The following is a 22,243-nucleotide window of genomic DNA, read 5'->3' as shown; positions in this document are numbered from 1 at the left end:
TTTGGAATGGTCACTGACTGTCGTAAGTTGAGGACTAGTTGCCTTGTGCGTGTCGGTTGTTATAAGCTGAGAAATGGCTTGTTGACATTGCCAACCAGGTCATGTTGCTCTTGAGGACCTTCTCGGGGGGCTTTTGCCAAGGCAGCTCTTGGAGTGGAGGGTGTTAAGGAGTGTACAGAGTAACCTCTGAGTAACCAAAGACACACATATATGGAGGAAATGTGAAGGGTGTAGCAGATATACAGCTGATAGGCCAGGGATACTACTACATACAGTCCAGGTGCATTCAGTATATGAAATATTATTTATTTATTTATTTATTTATTTATTTATTTATTTATTTATTAGATTTATTAGATTTGTATCCCCCCCCTCTCCGCAGACTCGGGGCGGCTCACAATATTTACTTTGATAGATATCTTAGTCAAGAACATTCCCACTCATTCACAGTTAACAGTCAATATACAATACTATAAGTCTTACTTGTTCAGCTTACAAATACGTAAACCATCATTTGAACACACAGTTCTTACTACAGCATAGTCACAAAGACAAACTAGCCGAGAGAGAGAATCACCTCTGGCTCCCTCTTGTGGCCATCCCCAACATTAGCTCTTAAAGCAATAGAGTTCTAATACATTTAACCATACGTTGTTGGTTTATTTTATATACTGTATTGCCAAACCCAACTACTTACGTACATAGTTTTAAAGGGGGGGGGGGCTCCCAGGATTCCCACTAGCCCAACCAAAGGCCGGGAGTTCTGGGAGGAGGAGGAGGAGAGGCCCATTCCGGGGCTGTCAAATGCAGGAGGACGCTTTCAATCAAAGAGAGAACAGAGGACGTTAGCTGCAATTCAGGGTTATGCCGAGAAGCCAGGTGTTTATTCTCCAGCTGCAGGATATAATTAAACCTCTATCATTAACAGCTGCAAGGGAGGTGTTGTTAAGGCACAGCTGCAAGTTCAGGCCGGGAGGGACTCAGCCCCCGTCCCCCCCCCCCCCCCAGTGCCAGGAGGAAGGAAGGCAGGGACGGCTCCGTTTCGGCTCTTCCTCTGCCTTCTTTGGCCCAGGGGTGCCACTGTTAGCGGGTGAGGAGTAAGCTCTATTACCCCTGCGTGGAGGAAAAATGGAGGTGGAGGATATCCAGCTAATATCCCAGAGATAGGAAGAGCCTTCTCTGTGGAGGCCCCGGCCCTCTGGAATCAGCTTCCCCTGGAGATTCGCACTGCTCCCACCCTCCTCGCCTTCCGCAAGACTCTCAACACTCATTTATGCTGCCGGGCTTGGGGTCACTAGACTCCATCCCCCTGGCGGACGAATGTATACATGTTGCTGCTGAGTGGGTGTGATTGATTTTTAATAAAGGGGATTTCAGTTTAGATTAGTGGGTGCATATTAATTGTATTTGTAATGCATTGTTCTTTTATATGTTGTGAGCCGCCCTGAGTCCTCTGAGAGGGGGGGGCATATAAATCCAATTAATAATGACAAATAAATATTCTCAATATTCTCAATGCAAACCAATATTAGAACACATAGCTCTTACTACACACTGCAGTCTGTACAGTGGAATAGTCACATAGACAAACCAGCAAAGAATCCATGAGATATCAGGGAGAATCTCAAAGCTCTAGGCTGAGAGAGAGAGAGAGTGAGAGAGAGACAGAGAGTGAGAGACAGAGACAGAGAGAGAGAGGGAGACAGAGAGAGAATGTGTGAGAGACAGAGACAGAGAGAGACAGAGAGTGTGTGTGAGAGAGAGAGAGAGAGACAGAGAGTGAGAGAGAGACAGAGAGTGAGAGAGAGACAGAGAGTGAGAGAGAGACAGAGAGTGAGAGAGAGACAGAGACAGAGAGAGACAGAGACAGAGAGAGACAGAGAGTGTGTGTGAGAGAGACAGAGAGAGAGACAGAGAGTGAGAGAGAGACAGAGACAGAGAGACAGAGACAGAGAGACACACAGAGTGAGAAAGAGAGACAGAAAGAGTGTGTGAGAGAGAGAGAGAGACAGAGACAGAGAGAGACAGAGTGTGTGTGTGTGAGAGAGAGACAGAGACAGAGAGTGAGAGAGAGACAGAGAGTGAGAGAGAGACAGAGACAGAGAGAGACAGAGAGTGTGTGTGAGAGAGACAGAGAGAGAGACAGAGAGTGAGAGAGAGAGAGAGAGACAGAGAGAGAGAGACAGAGACAGAGACAGAGAGACACACAGAGTGAGAAAGAGAGACAGAAAGAGTGTGTGAGAGAGAGACAGAGACAGAGAGAGACAGAGTGTGTGTGTGAGAGAGAGACAGAGACAGAGAGTGAGAGAGAGAGAGAGAGTGAGAGAGAGACAGAGACAGAGAGAGACAGAGAGTGTGTGTGAGAGAGACAGAGAGAGAGACAGAGAGTGAGAGAGAGAGAGAGAGAGACAGAGAGAGACAGAGACAGAGACAGAGAGACACACAGAGTGAGAAAGAGAGACAGAAAGAGTGTGTGAGAGAGAGACAGAGACAGAGAGAGACAGAGTGTGTGTGTGAGAGAGAGAGACAGAGAGAGAGAGACAGAGACAGAGACAGAGAGGCACACAGAGTGAGTGAGAAAGAGAGACAGAAAGAGTGTGTGAGAGAGAGACAGAGACAGAGAGAGACAGAGTGTGTGTGTGTGAGAGAGAGACAGAGAGTGAGAGAGAGACAGAGACAGAGAGTGAGAGAGAGAGAGACAGTGAGAGAAACGCTGCTGACCCCCTCTTGTTGCTGACTGCAGCAACAGCTCTTAAAGCAGTAGTGTGCGAATTCCTTTAACCACCCATTGCTGGCTTAGGTTATATACTAGAAAGCCCAACTAGTTATACACACAGTACTGACAGCCACTGCTGGTGTTGGGGAGGCGGTTGGTACAAGGAGGCCAGGTGGGCCCCAGTTGTTGGTTGTGGTTGGATCGCAGCCCAGGCCTCTGACAACAGACTTTGAGCCAGGCAGTGAGGAGGAGGGAGAGATGGAGTGTGAGGGTCCTGTGGAGACTACAGAACCCCCAACTGGGGCTTGGCCTCGGTCTGATGAGGAAGAGGAGGTGAGAAGCCCTTTCTTGGACGCAAGAGTGAGAAGGATGCAGGGGAGGCAAGAGCAGTTACGCAGACTCAGGAGGAGGACTTGAGCACAGCTGGGTGCAATCTGTACTCTCAGGGTGTATAAAAGGGGAGGAGATTGGGAGGATCCCTTTGCAGTAAATCAGTTTGACCCTTCGACGGAAAAGAGCATATTAAGAGTTTTTGCCTTTCGTACGAACGTATCGTTTCGCAGTTCTGAACCATTACAGTGTTGACAAGTCTGTGAGTAATTTTGCTTTGGAAACTTTGTGTTGGAAACGTTGCTGATCAGTTTTGAACTTTGGCAGCTGAAGGACATTCTTTGGTTCCCAATTTGCGTTTTTCAACAAACCTGATTGTACGATAGACTGTTTCGTTTCAACACCCTGTGCCTGAGCCTTAATTGGGAGTTAGTTGCTGCTCGTCTCCCGTGTGAGGCAGAACAGTGTCGGTCTTTCCTCTCTGGCAGGTGAGGCCCAGCACGGTCTACGCCCTGCAGCTCAGCCACGGCCCCTTCACCTGGAGCATGAAGAAACTCTTCCGACACTTCCAGGAGCTCCACAGGGACCTGGTGAAGCACCGCCTGCTCCTCAGCCTCCTCCCGCTGCCCCGGTGAGATTCAGGCGCCGCCATAGCCAGGAAGGGCCTCCCCCCCCCCCCCCCACTAGAGCCAGGGATGCTGGACATGGGGCATGTGAGCAGCGATGGGCCACCATTCCTGGCACCACATGATGCTTGTGGACCATCCGCCCGGCCTGCCGCTTGCAGCAGCTCTACCGTGAGCAGGCCTGCCCGCCCGGCCCTTACCTTTTGGGGCCTCGAGTGCTTGCGCGACCTCCTGCAGCTTCTCCCTCACGCAGCGCAGGAAGCAGGCCGGCCCACCCGGAGCTCCAGCCCTGCGGCCTCCTCTCTGCTCTCCTGTGCTGCAGGCATCTCTCGGCACGGCGGTGTTCCAAGCAAGTCGTGACCTTTGGGAGCACCACATGCCTGTCCTTTGGGCAGTGAGATTTCGGCAAAAATCGGCAATTTTTTGTGGAAGCAAAAAAACAGTGATTTTTATCGGAACCGCACCAGTTGTGTGTGTACGGCACCAGTTGTGGGTGGCCAGAGGGTGAGTGCAGGCGTTGGAGTGGGGTTCAGCTTCTTCTGCGCACACGAATAAATGCAAATTTTGTGAGGATGCACATGGGCGCGCAACATTTTGGCTGAGCTTCTTTCGCTTCTCGCATGTAAAAAATGGTCCAAAATCGCCAGAATCTTGTGCAAACGTGAGTGTCCTTGTGGAAGGCTGAGCTTTCTGCACATGCGCTGAAGCCAAAGCTCCGATGCGTGTGGCCCAGCTCTATTTTCACCCCTGGAACACTGTTCCCCTCCCCCCCGCTCCATTAGCAACGTGATGCTCTGTGTGGGCGCATGCACAGGGCTAAAAACGCAGCATTGGCACACAGGCACAGAAGCAAAGACCAAGACGTGGAGGGGCCTATGGCGCCACCAAGACGGGCGTTTCCGGGTGCGGCAGGCCTGGGTCACGGGCAGTGCGGTGGTGGGGGAGGGGGGTGGCAACTACTGGTTCTATAGGACCGGTCCACCGCCAGGCTCCCCCGGGCGCTGGCTGAAGTCACGTCCTGGAGCGTTGTTTGTTGTGGGTGCCACCTAGGCTGGCCTCCTGTGACGACACCCCTCCAAGTGTGTGAGACTTTTTGTGGTGCGCGAAGGGTCCCAAATCACAAGGACTTTGTGCCACCTTTGAATCTCTCTCTCTCTCTCCCTCTCTCTTTCTCTTTCTTTCTTTCAGCTGCCCGGTTGACCGAACTCTCCGGCTGCTCTTTGCCCAGCCCGCGTTTCTTTTCTGCGCAAGTGTCTCCTTTCCCTCCTCTCTTGCAATGCATGACCCTTCATGTGACCCCAGGCAGATCCCGCTTGCACACACACACACACACCAAGCCTGGCGCAGAAATCCAGCCCTTGGCAGGAATGGGTTGAAATTGCTCCACACAATTGTCAGCAGAATTTTATACGCCCTGAACCGAAGAAACAACGGGGCTCTCTTTTCGTTGTTGCCTTTTTCACAATTTTAACTCTTTGGGAGTATCACATTGTTGAGTTTATAACCTGCTTGTTTGCCTTAAGTTGAGCTTGATAAGCCACGATGCATGGATGGTGATTTAGGAAATCGATGCTCCCTTCAGCGCTTGGGTCTGCTCAATACAATATTCTTTATGAGCCAAGAGTGACACAAGGGATTTGTCTTTGGTGCCGATGCTCTCAGTGGACATAAAAGAAAAGACGCATTTGTCAAGAAACAGGAGGTAAAAAAAGACTTCATGATTGTCACGAGGGTCAAGCAAGCAATGAGGAAACAACCAGTACTAATAAAAATCTTAAGGATACAAGCAACAAGTGACCGTCATACAATTATAAATGGGAGGAAGACTGAGTGATGGAAATCAGTGGGAGGCAGTGAGGAAGCCACCTTTTCCCTGGACAGGGAGTTCCATAGGCTAAGAGGTGTCTCTTGCACACCTGCCTAACTTGTTTCCAGCAATGGGGAAGAGGGTGTAATGGGGGGGGGCTTCCCTTGGCTCCCTGCAGGGGAAAAGCTCTTCAGCTGCCTTGATTCTTTGTTGGGTCAGGGTCCTCAAGCTAAGTCATCACACACACCATCATGCTGGACCTTGACCCAAAGAGCTTCACTGCAGGGAGAGAACAGAACAGAGTAGAATTTCATTGGCCGAGTGTGATTGGACGCACAAGGGATTTGTCTTTGGTACAAATATGCTCTCAGTCTCTATAAAAGAAAATATAGATTTGACTAGAATAGAATTGAATAAGAATAGAATAGAAAATAAAAGAATAGAAACTCTTTCTTGTCCAAGTGTGACTGGACACACAAGGGATTTGTCTTTGGTGCAGATGCTCTCGGTGGACATGAAAGAAAAGAGACATTTTGCCAAGAATCAGGAGGTCCAACGCTTGATAGGGGTCAAATAAGTGAGGGGAGAGACCTGTTGCACCCCAGGCAAGCAGCCAAACTCCCCCCAGGGCCCCTCCCTCCCTCCCTCCCTCCCTCCCTCCCTCCAAGGCCTCTGCAGGGAGCATCTGGGCTTGCTGGCGCTTCGGCTCCCCCTCCCCCTCGAGACCCTCCAACCCCCAAGCCTGGCTCAGCTCACCCCCGGCTGTCCCCAGCTCCGGGAGGGGCTGTCTGGGATGGGGGCCAGGCCAAGGTTGGGCTGCTGAGGCTTTCTCCCCACAGACTGGTCCTTCAGGGGTCCTGGCCGGTCGGAACCTCCCTGGAGCTGCCCCCCTTGCCCCACGGCGGCAGCGAGGTCTCTCGGCGCCCGTCCAGCAAGCAGGTGAGGCAGCCGAGGGGAGGGTGGGCACAGCTGCCCCTCGCTGGGTTCACTGGGGGACGCCAAAGGCCCCCCCGGCTACCTCCAAGGGCAGGAGGGAGGTTGTGGGTGGAGAGGAAGTGGGGCAGGGTGGGGAGGGGGTATTGTGGCTGACAGGGGCATCCTGGTATGGACCCCCCCCCAACTCCTGGCTTTCCCCCCACAGAAACAGCTGGAGAGCTACCTGAATAACCTGCTGGAGATGAGTGCGTACCGGGACTACCATGCGATGGTACGGCCCCCTCCCCTCCCCTCTCGGCTCAGAGGTGGGCGGGGGTTGCCAGGCTGGCTCTGGTTCCCGTGGTCACCCTCTGCTCTTCCTTCCACAGGCGGAGTTCCTGGACGTCAGCCGGCTCTCCTTCCTCCCAGACCTTGGCCCCAAAGGCTTGTGAGTCGAGACCCCTGCCCTTCGGCCTTTAGCCTTTAGCCTTATCTGCCCCTTCTACCAGTGCTTTCACAGCCTTCCCTAAGTGGCTTATACAGAGAGTCAGCCTCCTGCCCCCAACCATCTGGGCCCTCATTTGACCCCCCTCGTAAGGACGGAAGGCTGAGTCAACCTGGAGCCGGTGGTGAGATTCGATCTGCCAAACTGCTGGCAGCTGGTGATCAGCAGAAGGAGCCTGCAGTCCTGCACTCTAACCACTGCACCACCGAGGCTCTATGGAGGGGGGAGGGGAGGCTGGGCCGGAGGGTGATTTCTGACCTGCCCCTCTCCCTCCCCCCCCCCAGAGAAGGCATGATCCTGAAGCGGTCTGGGGGTCACCGCATCCAGGGGCTGAACTGCTTCGGACATCACCAGATCTGCTACCGCTGGTCCAAGAGGTCAGTCCAGGGTGCTGCAGGGGTGGGTGGGGAGGGGGAGACTTTTATTTTAGCCCACTCCCTCCCCCTCCCCCCCGCAGGTGGCTGGTGGTGAAGGACGGTTTCCTGCTCTACCTGAAGCCCGAGTCGGGCATCATCTCCTGCGTCCTGCTCTTCGACCCGGCCTTTAGGGTCCAAGTGGGCAAGAAACCCACCGAGACCAAGTACGGGGTCCGGGTGGACAACAGCTGCAGGTCAGTCTGTGGTGGGGGGGAGAGCAGGACCACTGACCTGGGCCTTTCAGCTGGACGCAGCCTGTGTTTGTCCGAAGGGGGGCAGCCACGGGGCGCAAGTGTCCTGCCCAGAAGCCGCACCCAAGCAGGCTGCAAGGGTCTGGGTGGGGGGTCAATAGGCTCAAGCTCAACCCTGACAAGACGGAGCGGCTGTGGATTTTGCCTCTCCCGCCTGTCCATCCATCACTCTGTCTCCCTCAGAGAGGGTCCGCAACTCGGGAGTCCTCCTGGATCCACAGCTGAAGCTCAAGCAACATCCCTCAGCTGTGGCCAGGGGGTCATTTGCCCAGGTCCGCCTGGTGCGCCAGTTGTGCACCTATTTGGAGCCTCTTCTCACAGTCACTCACGCCCTCCTCACCTCGAGTATTGACTCCTGCAATGCCCTCTACATGGGGCTACCCTTGAAGAATGTTCGGAGACCCTCAATTAGTCCAGTATGCAGCCGCGCGAGCCATGCTGGGTGCACCTAGGTACAGCGCGAGCTGCACTGGCTACCGATCGGTCTCTGGACGCCATTCAAGGTGTTGGTTATCACCTATGAAGCCCTAAATGGCTTAGGAGCAGATTACTTGTGGGACTGTCTCCTGCCTCACACGTCCCAGCAACAGTCGGCCTTCTATGGGTCCCGTTGGCCAAGCCATGCCGGCTGGTATGACTGCGGGGAAGGGCTTTCTCTGTGTTGGCCCTGGTCCTCTTGAACCAACTCCCGCCAGAGATTCATGCTGCCCCCACCCTCCTCGCCTTCCAAAAGGTGTTAAAAATATATTTATGCCAGCAAGCCTGGGCCTGTGAGCGATAGTTTCCATTCCGGTCAGTAGCATGAATGAGGGAGGTCTCTTCCTGTCCTGCGAGGGGAACAGAGGGGGGAGGGGGAGCCCAGAGCACCCATGGCCAGATGCTGGAAGAGGTCCGTGCTCCCCCCCACCCGCAGGTCCCTGGTCTTGAAGTGCAGCAGTTACCGCCAGGCCCGCTGGTGGGGTCAGCAGATCATGGAACTGGCCACCAGTAAAGGCCACCAGTACCTGCAGCGCCACCGCCATGAGGGCTTTGCACCTGTCCGCGAGGGGACCCCTGCCCGCTGGTGAGGAGAGACCCCCCTACCCTTCTGCTGCTCCAGGGGCTGGGGGTGAGCGGGGCTGGGGCCGGCCCACTCTCACCCTGCGCTCTGCCCGGGCAGGTTCCTCAACGGAGCTGGGTATTTCTCCGCCGTGGCAGACGCCCTGCTCCAGGCCAGAGAGGAGATCTTCATCACGGATTGGTGGTACGTCCAGCGTGTGTCCGTTACCCACTCACCCGTGTGAACGAAGGGGAGGGGAGGGGCCGCACCTCCGGCCTTCCGGTGGACGTGAGGATGCCTGTTAAGAGGTTTGACCTCTGGGTGGTCACACAGAAGAAACGTGGAGTTCTGGCCAATATCCAGCTGATAGGCCAGAGATACGAGTAACGGTTCAGTCAATCCAGATACATTAAGTGTATAAAATATTATTTACTTTTAGTCAATAAAAGTCCTAGTCAAATCAGTCAATACATATACAATACTGTAAGTCTTATTTGTTCAGCTTACAAAAACATAAATCAGCATTTAACAGACAGTTCTTACTACAGCAGTCACAGAGGACATCAAAGAAATAGCAGAGACAGAATTGTGCTTCTCGCTCCCTCTTGTGGCCATCCACAACACTAACTCTTCAAGCAATAGTGTTTCAATACATTCAAACATACATGGTTGGTTGGTTTTACATACGGTGGTCCCTCTACTTACGGACTTCATTCGTTCCGTGACCAGGTTCTTAAGTAGAAAAGTTTGTAAGAAGAAGCAATTTTTCCTGTAGGAATCAATGTAAAAGCAAATAATGCGTCCGATTGGGGAAACCACAGGGAGGGTGGAGGCCCTGTTTCCTCCCAGGAGGTTCCTAGAGAGGCCCCATGGAGGCTTCTTTCTGCCTTTTCCGGTTCCAGTTTCAGAGGGTCAGGTTTGTAAGTGGAAAATGGTTCTTAAGAAGAGGCAAAAAAATCTTGAACACCCGGTTCTTATCTAGAAAAGTCCGTAAGTAGAGGTGTTCGTAGGTAGAGGTACCAATGTATTGCCAAACCCAATCAGTTGTGTACATAGCACTAACAACGCCCACGATGCAGGGGCTAGTGGAACCCAGTCTCTGCTGCTGGTTAACTGGGGGTGGGGGCGCTGGAGCCCAGGAGCCTTGTCCAAACCAGAATTGGGGGGTGGGGCTGTGCATCTCCAGGAACAAGTTGCCAGCAGCCGACTTTGCTGTGGGAAGGGCAGAGTGGGGCAGGTCTCCTCTGAAAACCAGAAGAGCAGCCCCCGCCAAGCTTGCCCACCCGAGAGAAAGCATCCCACCCCCCTGTTCTTCCAGGCTCAGCCCCGAGATCTACCTGAAGCGCCCGGCTCAGTCGGACGAGTGGAGGCTGGACCTCATCCTGAAGCACAAGGCGGTGAGTGGCCCTCGCAAGCTGTGGGTGGGGGGAGGGCCCCTCGCTGGCTTCCCTGGCCACCAGGTGACCCCCGCCCAAATGTGCCCCCTTTGCAGGAGGAGGGGGTGCGTGTCTGCGTGCTGCTCTTCAAGGAGGTGGGGCTGGCCCTGGGCCTGAACAGCGGCTACAGCAAAAGGGCCCTGATGCTGCTGCACCCCAACATCAAGGTAAGTGCAGCCCCCCCACACCTCCTGGGACCAGCTCCGTTGGTCAGCCTCTGCCCTGCCCAGCTCCCCTCACTGTACGACACCCCCCCTCCTGGCTTTCTCTTCCTGCCAGGTGATGCGCCACCCAGACCACGTGTCCTCCATCATATTCCTCTGGGCTCACCACGAGAAGGTGGTGGTGGTGGACCAGTCTGTGGCTTTCCTGGGGGGGCTGGATCTGGCCTACGGGCGCTGGGACACCCCGGAGTACCGCCTGACGGACTTGGAGGGTGAGACTGGCTACGGTGCCAAGGTGAGCCAATGCCTGGGGCTGCCCCAGAAGCCTTCTCCTCTCTCTGCTCCTTCCTTCCTTCCTTCCTTCCTTCCTTCCTTTTTTCCTTCCTTCCTTCCCTTTCTTTCCTCCCTCCCTCCTTCCCCTCCCTCCCTCCTTCCCCTCCCTCCCCTGTACCTCTGGTGGCTGAATCCTGGGGGCGAGTGTCGTCTCTCTCTGCTCTGACCTGCTCTCTCTTCTCCCCTCTGCTGCTGGTCCCAGAGCCCTCCCTCCCCCTTCGCCGTGCCCCTCCCTGACCCTCTCTTTTGCTCAGGGTGGGGGCGCCCCTGCAGGCGAGGAGGCCCCCATGGACCTGGCCACAAACCAGCTGCTGTGGCTGGGCAAGGACTACAGCAACCTCATCGCCAAGGACTGGGTGCAGCTGGACAGGCCCTTTGAAGGTATGTGCGGCAGGGGGTGCGTGGGGAGGGGGGCAAAGGGGGGGCAGCAGAGACTGCTCAGCCCCAGTGCTGCGAGGTGACCCCCCCTCCCTTCTCTGGCCCAGATTTCATCGACCGGTTCCACACCCCTCGGATGCCGTGGCGGGACGTGGGAGTGGCCGTCCACGGGGTGGCTGCACGGGACGTGGCCAGGCACTTCGTCCAGCGCTGGAACTTCACCAAGGTGGGTGGCTGGCTGGCCGGCCGGCACGTGGGCAGACCCGGGTTCGGAAGCTGCCACCACAGCTGACAGGCTAGGATAGAATTTCAGCTGTTTGGGGGGTAATTAGCCCCCCTCCCCCAAAATTTAAAGTTTTCAGTGACGGAGATTGTGAGCAACCAGTAACTGGAGCCAAATAACAGGGAATCGGAGGCCCTGATGGTGCCCACAGATTAGGGGCAGTGCCACCCCCTCCTCCTCCTTCAAGGGGAACCTGCAGGGTCGGTTTTTAGCAACTGAGGCTTCAGGGCTCACAGAGGATCCTCCCACTGTTGTCTTTGGCCAAGGAGACTCCTAGAGCCTCGTGCTCACCCACCCCCACCCACCCATTGCAGAGCAGCTCTTTGCGAAGTCCCCCCCCCCCAAAAGAATCCCCACTTCATGCACGAGCTGACAGCAGGCGGAAAAATCCTCCTAACAGCTACGGTTACTGTTTTGGCTCCCTGGAAAGATCCCCCCCTCCATCCCCAGACACAGGGTTGCCCCCAACCATCTGGGCCCTCATTTGACCCATCTGGGAAGGAAGGGAGGGAGGGAGGGAGGGAGGGAGGGAGGGAGGGAGGAAGGAAGGAAGGAAGGAAGGAAGGAAGGAAGGAAGGAAGGAAGGAAGGAAGGAAGGAAGGAAGGAAGGAAGGAAGAGCAATAGCATTTAGACATAGACCACTTCCTGGTGCTTTCACAGCCCCCTCTAAGCAGTTGACAGAATCGGCATATTTGCCCCCAACAATCTGGGTCCTCATTTGACCCACCTCAGAAGGACGGAAGGCTGAGTCCACCTGGAGCCGGTGGTGAGATTTGAACCGTTGAACTACAGCTAGCAGTCTGTTGAAGTAGCCTGCAGGGCTGCACTCTAACCACTGGGCCTCCCTGGCTCTTATGACCTGGCCCTGTTCGGAGCGTGATAGAGCCGCAGAGGTGGGCTTGGACGTGCCGCCATTTGTACCGCTGCATGCTGGGTTTCTCTGTGTGCTGGAAAGACACAGCCATGGGAAGGAGGGGCTCTGGGGCCGCTGACCCCCCCCGTTTCTGCTCCCCAGACCATTAAGGCCAAGTACAAAGGCTCCGAGTACCCCTACCTGCTGCCCAAGTCCCCCCACGTCCCTCCGAAGTGGCCTTTGCCTGTGTCCGGTGCCCAGGTGGCAGATGTCCAGGTGAGTGAGCCGGGCCGGGCTGGTGGGTCTGGGGGATTTTGAGGGGGCCGTGTTGTGTGCCTTGCTTGAGAACAAGAAGGGCTTTGGCTGAAGGGGGCAGACCCTGGCTTTGGATGCTCTAGACCTTTTGACGTGGGGGGCAGAGGGGCCCCCAGCCCTAGAATACCCCAAACCCTTGCCAGTACTATGTACTTCACTGGCCAGGTTTCTCAATATATGAACTAACCAGCATTGTATGTTTGGAAGAATTAGTATAATGTTGCTTTAAGAGGAAGGGCTGCAATTAGCCATCAAAGGGAGTCAGATGTGTTGGTGGTGGTGGCTGCTTCAGTTAGTCTGGCTATTGCTGTGTGCTACATATAACATATCTCTGTAGGAGATGCAGTCATATACAGGGTTCCCTCGATTTTCGCGGATTCGAACTTCGCGAAAAGTCTATACCACGGTTTTTCAAAAATATTAATTAAAAAATACTTTGCGGGTTTTTTCCCTATACCACGGTTTTTCCCGCCCGGTGACATCATATGTCATTGCCAAACTTTCATCCAACTTTAATAAATATTTTTTTTAATAAACTTTAATAAGTAAACATGGTGAGTAATAATCTAAATGGTTTCTAAGGGAATGAGAAATTGCAATTTAGGGGTTTAAAGTGTTAAGGGAAGGCTTGTGATACTGTTCATAGCCAAAAATAGTGTATTTGCTTCCGCATCTCTACTTCGCGGAAATTCGACTTTCGTGGGCAGTCTCGGAACGCATTCCCCACGAAAATCGAGGGAACACTGTATATATGATGGCCCTGGGTTGGGACGAGAGGCAAATAAGGAGCTGTGATGTTCCTTCAATACACCAGGGTGATTCGACACAAAAATATGTAACCCTTCCCTGGTGCAGAGCTGAAAGGATTGGATACTGTAGCCTAGAGGTTAATTCTCTGCCTTACAAGGCAAAGGTTGCAGGTTCAAGTCCCAGTGGGTATGGCTAGCTGATGAGGCCAAAATAAGGCCGAAATAGATCTATCCTAGTTTCCCTTAATTTTCAAATTGAGCAAAAAAACAAAACAAAACCATGTGACCCATAAAACCCTATATGGCATCAGGCCAGAATACCTGCTGGACCGCCTCCTGTCGCATGAGTCCCAGAGACCAGTGAAGTCCCACAAAGTCAACCTTCTCCAGGTCCCGTCAACTAGACAATGTCGTTTGGCGGGGCCTAGGGGAAGAGCCTTCTCTGTGGGGGGCCCAGCCCTCTGGAATCAGCTCCCCCTGGATATTTGCACTGCCCCCACCCTCCTCGCCTTCCGGCCGCTCTGTTTAGGGTGACCCGCTCCCTTCTTAACCAGGGGGGAGTTGGGGAGCCCTTGCAGAGTAGTGCCGAGGAGTTTAACACGTTTTTCGCTGATAAAGTCGCTCAGATCCGGGCTGACCTCGACTCCAATTGTAAAACAGAGTCGACTGACAATGAGTCAGTCGAGGTGACTGGGGCACGTACTTGTCCACCTGTCTGGGAAGAGTTTGATCTGGTGACACCTGATGAAGTGGACAAGGCCATTGGAGCTGTGAGTTCCGCCACCTGTTTACTGGACCCGTGTCCCTCCTGGTTGGTCTCGGCCAGCAGGGAGGTGACACGGAGCTGGGCCCAGGAGATTACCAACGCTTCCTTGGGGAGGGGAGTTTTTCCATCACTCTATAAAGAAGCGCTTGTGCGCCCCCTCCTCAAGAAGCCTTCCCTGGACCCAGCCGTACTCAACAACTATTGTCCAGTCTCCAACCTTCCCTTCATGGGGAAGGTTGTCGAGAAGGTGGTGGCACTCCAGCTCCAGCGGTCCTTGGAAGAAGCCGATTATCTAGGTCCCCAGCAGTCGGGCTTCAGGCCCGGTTACAGCACGGAAACCGCTTTGGTCGCGTTGATGGATGATCTCTGGCGGGCCCGGGACAGGGGTTTATCCTCTGTCCTGGTGCTCCTCGATCTCTCAGCGGCTTTCGATACCATCGACCATGGTATCCTTCTGCACCGGTTGGAGGGGTTGGGGGTGGGAGGCACTGTGCTTCAGTGGTTCTCCTCCTACCTCTCTGGCCGGTCGCAGTCGGTGTTAGTGGGGGGTCAGAGGTCGACTCCTAGGTCTCTCCCTTGTGGAGTACCTCAGGGGTCGGTCCTCTCCCCCTTGCTATTTAACATCTACATGAAACCGCTTGGTGAGATCATCCAAGGACATGGGGTGAGGTATCATCAATATGCCGATGATACCCAGCTTTACATCTCTACCCCATGCCCAGTCAACGAAGCGGTGGAAGTGATGTGCCGGTGCCTGGAGGCTGTTGGGGCCTGGATGGGTGTCAACAGACTCAAGCTCAACCCGGATAAGACGGAGTGGCTGTGGGTTTTGCCTCCCAAGGACAATCCCATCTGTCCGTCCATTACCCTGGGGGGGGAATTACTGACCCCCTCAGAGAGGGTCCGCAACTTGGGCGTCCTCCTCGATCCACAGCTCACATTAGAGAACCATCTTTCAGCTGTGGCGAGGGGGGCGTTTGCCCAGGTCCGCCTGGTGCATCAGTTGCGGCCCTATCTGGACCGGGACTCATTGCTCACAGTCACTCATGCCCTCATCACCTCGAGGTTTGACTACTGTAATGCTCTCTACATGGGGCTACCTTTGAAAAGTGTTCGGAAACTTCAGATCGTGCAGAATGCAGCTGCGAGAGCAGTCATGGGCCTACCCAGGTATGCCCATGTTTCACCATCACTCCGCAGTCTGCATTGGCTGCCGATCAGTTTCCGGTCACAATTCAAAGTGTTGGTTATGACCTTTAAAGCCCTTCATGGCACTGGACCAGAATATCTCCGAGACCGCCTTCTGTCGCACGAATCCCAGCGACCGATTAGGTCCCACAGAGTGGGCCTCCTCCGGGTCCCGTCAACTAAACAATGTCGGTTGGCGGGCCCCAGGGGGAGAGCCTTCTCTGTGGCGGCACCGACTCTCTGGAACCAACTCCCCCCGGAGATCAGAACTGCCCCTACTCTTCCTGCCTTCCGTAAACTCCTCAAAACCCACCTTTGCCGTCAGGCATGGGGGAACTAAACATCTTCCCCTGGGCACGTTGAATTTATATATGGTATGCTTGTGTGTGTGTATGTTAGTATAGGGGTTTTTCTTAAATTTATAATATTTTAATTAATTGGATTATGTATTGGATTGTCTTTTCACTTGTTGTGAGCCGCCCCGAGTTTTCGGAGAGGGGCGGCATACAAATCCAAATAATAAATAAAATAAATAAATAAATAAGAGTCTCAAGACTCGTTTAGGCCACCAAGCTTGGGGTTATCAGACTCTGCCCCCTGGTCAATGAATGGGTAACGGGTTTGTATGAATGGATATGTGTGTATTTTAATAGGCTTTTTAGTTTTTAAATGTAACTTTTTAAAATGTAATTTTTAATTCAAATTAACTGTATCTAGAGGGATACTATCTTTCTAATATGTTTTAAGACACCACGAGTCCTCGGAGAGGGGTGGTATATAAACCTAGTTAATGATAATAACAGCAATATAATATTATTATTGTTGTTGTTGTTATTATTATTATATTGCTATGTGCTAAATATTGTGTCTATGTATTATGGTGTTGTATGGAACTGTGTGAGAATATTGCTGGTTAGCTGCTGTATGTATAGAACCGTATACTGTATTCTGACATCTGGTTTGATTGCTTGACTTGGATAAATATGTAGCTGACTGTTTGCTGATTAATCTATCATATGCATTGGAAACAATATTGATAATCTTACTTACATTCCCCTGTGTTGTTGGCTGAACAACCTCCACTGTCACATAGACTTTGTCTCTAACATTGGTTACGAGCCCAGTTTGTAGTGCTAACAAGGTGTGTGTGGGGGGTGTTGGGGGGGCGGTGGGTAGGTCCTGTGTCCGAGCCCCTCCCCTTTTGACCCAACGTCTGCCTGCGCCCCTCAGGTGCTGCGCTCCGTGGACCGCTGGTCAGCCGGCTTGCACGAATGCTCCATTTACAACGCCTACCTGGACGTCATCAGGGCCAGCCAGCATTACCTGTACATCGAGGTAGGAGGGCCGCAGGGCAGCCCCAGGGCAGGCGGGGGAGGCTGGCTCCGCGGGAGAAGGTTCCTGAGGCCGTGGCATAGGAGAGAAAGTGGGGAGCCCCCAACCCCCCCCCCCCCCGTTTGCCTCTGCCAAGGAGCCACTCTGCCCTCTCCCCCCTCCCCTGGCAGAACCAGTTCTTCATCAGCTGCTCCGACGGGCGCTCGGTGCTCAACACCGTAGGAGACGCACTCGTGCAGCGGGTCCTGCTTGCCCACAGGTGGGTCTGGCAAATGGGGGGGAGGAGGAAGAGGCTGACGCACCCAGGTTGGTGGAGGGAGCCTTTTGCACATGCTCAGATATTCCATGGCCCCACCAGGAAAGCTACTGCCAGGTTCTTGTCAGCCTCCTGAGGCTGAAACCAGCAAGGAAGGCAGGAGAGATAATTATACTTTATTGCAAGGTGGTTACATCAACGGACTCTTGCCGTCCCTGCATTCCTGCTTTCGGTCAGCTGCCTTTCAGCCCACCATTCCCTTCGTGCCCCCACAGGAAGCCAGGCAGAGGCCATTTGCTGACCAGCAGTGTCCACCGAGAGCCCATCCCAGCTCCATGGGATGCTTGTTCTGTGGAGCTGGTGGGGGCTCCCTTCAATTCCTGTCACATTGTGTCCAGGGTGTTCTACAATTTAACCTTTGAATTACAGTCTTAACATGCAAAAAAAGCAACATTGACCAAGCAGAATTCAGCCTTTAAAAGTTCATGGAATAGATTTCGCTGCTGCGGACGTTATCAGATGCGCTTCAGGGAAAGGCGCCAGCATCAGGGCTAATTGCATTCCAGCAAGATAAAACAGGCAACGAGTCATAGGGCAGTGATGGTGAACCTATGGCACGGGTGGCAAAGGTGGTATGCAGAGCCACATCTGCTGGCATGCGAGCCATTGCCCTAGCTCGGCTCCAAGATGCATGAATGTGCTGCCCAGCTGATTTTTGGCTTGCGCAGAGGCTCTGGGAGGGCGTTTCTGGCTTCCTAAGAGACTCGGGCGGGATGGGGGAGGGCATCTTTACCCTTCCCCTGGTCCAGGGAAGCCTTTGGTACCTGGGGAGGGTGAAACACGAGCCTACTGGACCCACCAGAAGTTGGAAAACAGGTAATATCCGGCCTCCAGAGAGCTTCTAGGGGGCGAGGGGAGCTCTTTCCACTCCTCTCCAGGCATTGAATTGTGGGTGTGGGCACTCACACGTGTGAAAGCGCACACCCACACTTTTTCAGCACCTGAGGGGGAAAAGGTTCGCCATCCCTGTCATACAATTCAGGTCGCCACATTCTGACAGGCAGGCAGCTTAGGGCAGGCGGCTTTTGCAGAGCGGAAATGGGTGTTTCCGTTCGGATGTGCAGAGCTACGTTGCAGGACTGGACAAGACACCAGAATTCATATTGCGGCCATTTAGGAACCAGCGCAGAGAAATAACGAAGATGCTTTTGTAGAAAACAGCAGTAAACAGTTTTTTACTCTTCGCTGCAATCAAGTCTTCTATTTGCAGGAACAAACTATATGTAGTAAAGCTTACTTATGTGTAGGAACTAAACCCACCCAGGTTTCTCGGTATCAATACTACAGCTCTAACTCAATAATTAACTCGTGCTCAAAACTGCTCCAGCCAGCCAACTAACAATATTACCAACAACAACAGCAACAACTCACAGCAGCTAACAATCACTGTAAAGTTGCTTTGCATTTTATAATGCTCTGGCCCAATCAGATTGCAGGTTACACCCTACGAGTCAGCATTCAATACTGTTTAACCTGCTTCTTTCACCTTATATGGTGACATGCTGGAATATCACCTAGGGCTGAGCTAATCCTTGACAATTTCAGGGAGCATTTTCTAGAACCCCAGGTCTAACACAGTGTCCATAAAATCAACATTGAAACTCCACCCAGAATCCTTCCCTTTAATTACCTGCTGGGAGTGGTCAGCAAACTCCTAGAGTTACAAATTACTTCCTTTTACCACACAAGTGTTGCTGTCTGCTTTGTAACCTCCTGAATCTAGCATCCAGCCATGGATTATCCACTCTAATGCCTTCCTCATCCTCCGACTGGGACCACTGCCCCATTGACAAATCTGCCCCCTCTGGTGATTCCTCGGGTTCACCCAGGTCACTTTCTCCCTCACTCTCGCTCTCTGCATCAGCTGGAAACCCCCCTGGCCCAGGATACCAAGATGGGCCTGGCTCATCCTCCTTGGAATCTATCATGACCAGAGGTGGACAAGGAGCACTCACAGCACTGGGTCAGAGGACTCAGGTCAAGCCAGGGCAGGACCTTGTTAGTCTGTGGCAGCAGAAAGCCAGGAGTCAGCAGCTCCTTTTCCAAAAGAGACTTTTGTGGTTTTGTGAATTGCAGATGCGCCCAGTGAGGCCACCAAGGGTCTTTCAAGCATCTGACACAGAGTTGCACCTGCACAATTAACTTCTCTTGGCCCCCAGCCTCTCATTTATTAATTTATTCATTTCCTGCCTTTGTTTTTTTACAAGTAAATGCATGCAACACATCTTCCTCCTCCTTTTTTCCACAACAACCCTGTGAGGTGGGTTGGTCCGAGAGTAACTGCCCCATGGTCACTCAGCTGACTTCCATGCCTCGGGTAGACCTAGAACCCACCACCTCTAGCCGGGTGCCTTAACCGCAAGACCAAACTGGCTCTCAATGTGAACCTGCCAGAAGCCCAGCCCCTCGGCCCCCACCCACAATTCCATGCTCAGAAAATCTTCCATCTGTTCCAGCCCAGCTTGAAAACAGAGGAGGAATCCAGGCGCTGGTATTTCAAATCAACCTTTTTGTATAGAAAGCCAAAGTCACGCATGGGGTGGGGCCAGAGAGAAAGCCTCATCCCACATCCTACCCACTGATCTCTGGGGGGGGTGTTTATCTTCCCCACTGCAGTGAGAAGAAGTCATTCCGGGCATACATGCTGCTCCCCCTCCTGCCTGGATTCGAGGGGGACATCGCCCAAGGGGGCAGCAACTCCATCCAAGCCATTCTTCACTTCACCTACCGGTGAGTTTGGGCCCTGGGGCTCAGGGGCCCAAGGCGTGGCTCCCTCTGCATACGGCAGTGAGGGGGGAGACGGAGGGCTCAGATTCCCTTTCATGCTTTACAGGACCCTCTGCCGTGGGGAGTCGTCCATCATTAGTCGCCTCCAGGCAGTCAGTGAGTACCGGGCGGGGCGGAGGTGGAACAGAGGTGACCCCGGGGCCCGTGAGCCCCATCTCTGTTAAGGAGTGAGCAGAGTGACCCTTGAGTTACCAAGGATGCACAGAGGAAACGCGGAGTTCTAGCAGATACCCAGCTGATAACCCAGAGATACGAGTAACAGTTCAGTTATACAAGCCAGACACATTAAGTGTATAAAATATTATTTACTTTGGCAAATACTTTAGTCAAGAACAGACCTAGTCATACGCAGTTAAATCAGTCAATACATATACAATATTACTATAGCACTATGTACATAACTGGTTGGTGTGGCAATATACTGTATAAACGAACTATCAATGTATGCTTAAATGTAGTAAAACACTATTGCTTTAAGAGTTAGTCTTGCAGTTAGCCACAAGAGGGCATCAGAGGCATCTCTCTCTCTCTCTCTCTCTCTCTGATTATTCTCTGGTATTACTGTTATGTCTGGCTCCCTCTTGTGGCTAACTGCAACACTAACTCTTAAAGCAATAGTGTTTTATGTATTGCCAAACCCAACCAGTTATATACCTAGTACTAGCAGTGCTGATCACCACCCCAGGAGTGAGGCCTGAGTCTCTGCTGGAAGGGGGGAGCCGAAGAGTGTCCCCCTGCCTTGAGGGGGTGGTGCTCAGGGCTGACCTCTCTCTCCTCCTCCTCCTCTCCAAAGTGGGGGAAGACTGGAGGAACTACGTCTCCTTCTGCAGCCTCCGGACCCATGGGGAGCTGCAGGGCAGCCTTCTCACGGAGCTGGTCTACATCCACAGCAAGCTGCTCATTGCAGATGACCGGCGCGTCATCATTGGTGAGTGGGGGGCGTGGGGGGGCTTTGGACAGGGCAGCTTCGCTTCATGGGCCTAGCCACTCTGTCCCCCCCCCAAAGGTTCTGCCAACATCAATGACCGGAGCCTGCTGGGGAAGCGCGACAGTGAACTGGCTGTGCTGGTGGAAGACAGAGAGCTGGTGCCGTCCGTCATGGGTGGGCAGGAGTACGCGGCAGGAAAGTTCGCGCTCAGCCTGCGCCTGGAGTGCTTCAGGTGAGCACTGGGGGGGGGACAGAAAGGGAATCCCCCCCCCTCACCCAGGAAGAACCAGAACAGGTCCTTCTCTCCAGCTGCCCCACCTTTGGGTGGGGGGAACGGAGTCCGGCTCTTTTGCAACTCTGTTGCCCTTGAAACATCCCTGGCAGGAGCCTCTTGGGGGTGGCCCCAGAAGACGACGATGGTATTCGAGACCCCATCAGCGACCGCTTCTTCCATGATGTCTGGTGTGCCCAAGCTTTAGCCAATACTGGCATTTATGAGGAGGTGAGTGCCCAGGTGGGGAGTCTCACAGGTGTATATATATATAGAGATGACATGGATGCTGCTAGGACCCCTCTTCCTCCAAGCTGCAAATCTTGGCCTGTAGATTCCACCCCCACCCCCCATTTTGGCTGGGCTGAGAAACACCTGGGCCATTTATTCATTTATTTATTAATTAGACTTCTATGCCTCCCTTCTGGAGGCGACTCAGGGTGACATATAACATAGTAAATACAAATAATATGTATGTAGAAATCTAGTTATTTTAAAATAAATGTACAAAATTAGCAAAATTCTTTAAAAAAACCCCATGCCCAGTCATCCCCATTCATGCAATTCAATCACTTACAACAACATAGGCCAGAAACAATCTCGTGGCTCATGGCCCCCATGCCCCTGGGCAAATGTGGGTCTTCAGAGCTTTACGAAACACCAGGAGGGAGGGAGTGGTACATATCTCCAGGTGGAGTTTGTTCCAGAGGGCCAGGGCCACCACAGAGAAGGCTCTGCCCCTTGGCAATGCCTGGCCGCTGGGACCTGGAGAAGGCTGATTCTGGGGCGCCTAACTGGCCGCTAGGATTGCATAATTATTGGGGGGGGGGGGGCTGTACGAGGCAGAGGTTTCGCCCCCCCTTCCTGCTTCTGCTCCAGCTGCAGTTCGTGCAGTGTGCCTGCCAAGAGGCTGTGGGGAGGGGGGATTTGGGTCCCCGCTTGCCCCCCACCTCGGCCTCCACCGGGCCAAGCGCTAACGACCCCCGTTCCCTCGCAGGTCTTCCGCTGCCTGCCCACCGACGCCGTCCGGTCCCACCGGGCCCTGCGCGACCACGTGGCGGCGGGAAGGAGCCTGGCCTCGCTCAGCCCCGGCCGGGCGCGGGAGCGTCTGCAGGGGCTGCGGGGCCTCCTGGTGGGCTTCCCGCTGGAGTTCCTGGCCGAGGAGAACCTCCTGCCGCCCCTCAACTGCAAGGAGGGCATGGTGCCCACCGAGGTCTGGACCTGATGGGAGCCCCGGCCGCGTGGCTATCAGACGGAGAGGCTCACCCCCCTTTTTAATCGCATGTTCTCACGTTCAATAAACACGCATTTTGCACGTCATTGTCCACGTATGTGTATATTGGGGGGGGGCGGAACCTTCGACCCTCCGTCTCGGTTTAGCGGCCGGCATGTGCAACCGCTGCGCCTCTCCCCCTCACCGACAGCTGGCTTCCGCCGGAAGCGCCCCGGAGCCGCTCCTTCCGCCGCACGGCACCCGGACGATTCCACGCATGCCCGCTCTCGTCCTCTAGCTTCGGAGGAGGAGGCAAGGCGGGCGA

The 22,243-nt window shown here is 53.8% G+C and overlaps 1 protein-coding gene across 4 annotated transcripts in view; it reads left to right on the top strand.

The window, feature by feature from the left end:
- Positions 1 to 22,020, top strand: part of PLD2 (phospholipase D2) — a 26,971-nt gene extending 4,951 nt beyond the window's left edge. For 2 of the 4 annotated variants that reach the window (XM_070729225.1, XM_070729226.1), the window contains 22 exons: positions 3,535 to 3,677; positions 6,319 to 6,418; positions 6,621 to 6,686; positions 6,784 to 6,842; positions 7,184 to 7,276; positions 7,357 to 7,509; positions 8,480 to 8,629; positions 8,726 to 8,809; positions 9,924 to 10,002; positions 10,098 to 10,208; positions 10,321 to 10,500; positions 10,793 to 10,919; positions 11,024 to 11,142; positions 12,216 to 12,329; positions 16,302 to 16,406; positions 16,574 to 16,662; positions 19,336 to 19,449; positions 19,553 to 19,602; positions 20,300 to 20,434; positions 20,513 to 20,666; positions 20,819 to 20,936; positions 21,703 to 22,020. In XM_070729225.1, the coding sequence (XP_070585326.1) occupies positions 3,535 to 3,677; positions 6,319 to 6,418; positions 6,621 to 6,686; positions 6,784 to 6,842; positions 7,184 to 7,276; positions 7,357 to 7,509; positions 8,480 to 8,629; positions 8,726 to 8,809; positions 9,924 to 10,002; positions 10,098 to 10,208; positions 10,321 to 10,500; positions 10,793 to 10,919; positions 11,024 to 11,142; positions 12,216 to 12,329; positions 16,302 to 16,406; positions 16,574 to 16,662; positions 19,336 to 19,449; positions 19,553 to 19,602; positions 20,300 to 20,434; positions 20,513 to 20,666; positions 20,819 to 20,936; positions 21,703 to 21,930 (2,571 nt within the window). In that variant the 3' untranslated portion in view covers positions 21,931 to 22,020. The remainder of the gene's footprint in view (positions 1 to 3,534; positions 3,678 to 6,318; positions 6,419 to 6,620; positions 6,687 to 6,783; positions 6,843 to 7,183; positions 7,277 to 7,356; positions 7,510 to 8,479; positions 8,630 to 8,725; positions 8,810 to 9,923; positions 10,003 to 10,097; positions 10,209 to 10,320; positions 10,501 to 10,792; positions 10,920 to 11,023; positions 11,143 to 12,215; positions 12,330 to 16,301; positions 16,407 to 16,573; positions 16,663 to 19,335; positions 19,450 to 19,552; positions 19,603 to 20,299; positions 20,435 to 20,512; positions 20,667 to 20,818; positions 20,937 to 21,702) is intronic. The other 2 variants (XM_070729229.1, XM_070729228.1) reach the window with 1 other exon arrangement.
- The last annotated feature ends 223 nt before the right edge of the window (positions 22,021 to 22,243 follow it).

Source organism: Erythrolamprus reginae, chromosome Z, assembly GCF_031021105.1.
Source record: "Erythrolamprus reginae isolate rEryReg1 chromosome Z, rEryReg1.hap1, whole genome shotgun sequence".
Classification (NCBI taxonomy): Eukaryota; Metazoa; Chordata; class Lepidosauria; order Squamata; family Dipsadidae; genus Erythrolamprus; species Erythrolamprus reginae.
This window is presented reverse-complemented; position numbering and strand designations above follow the sequence as displayed.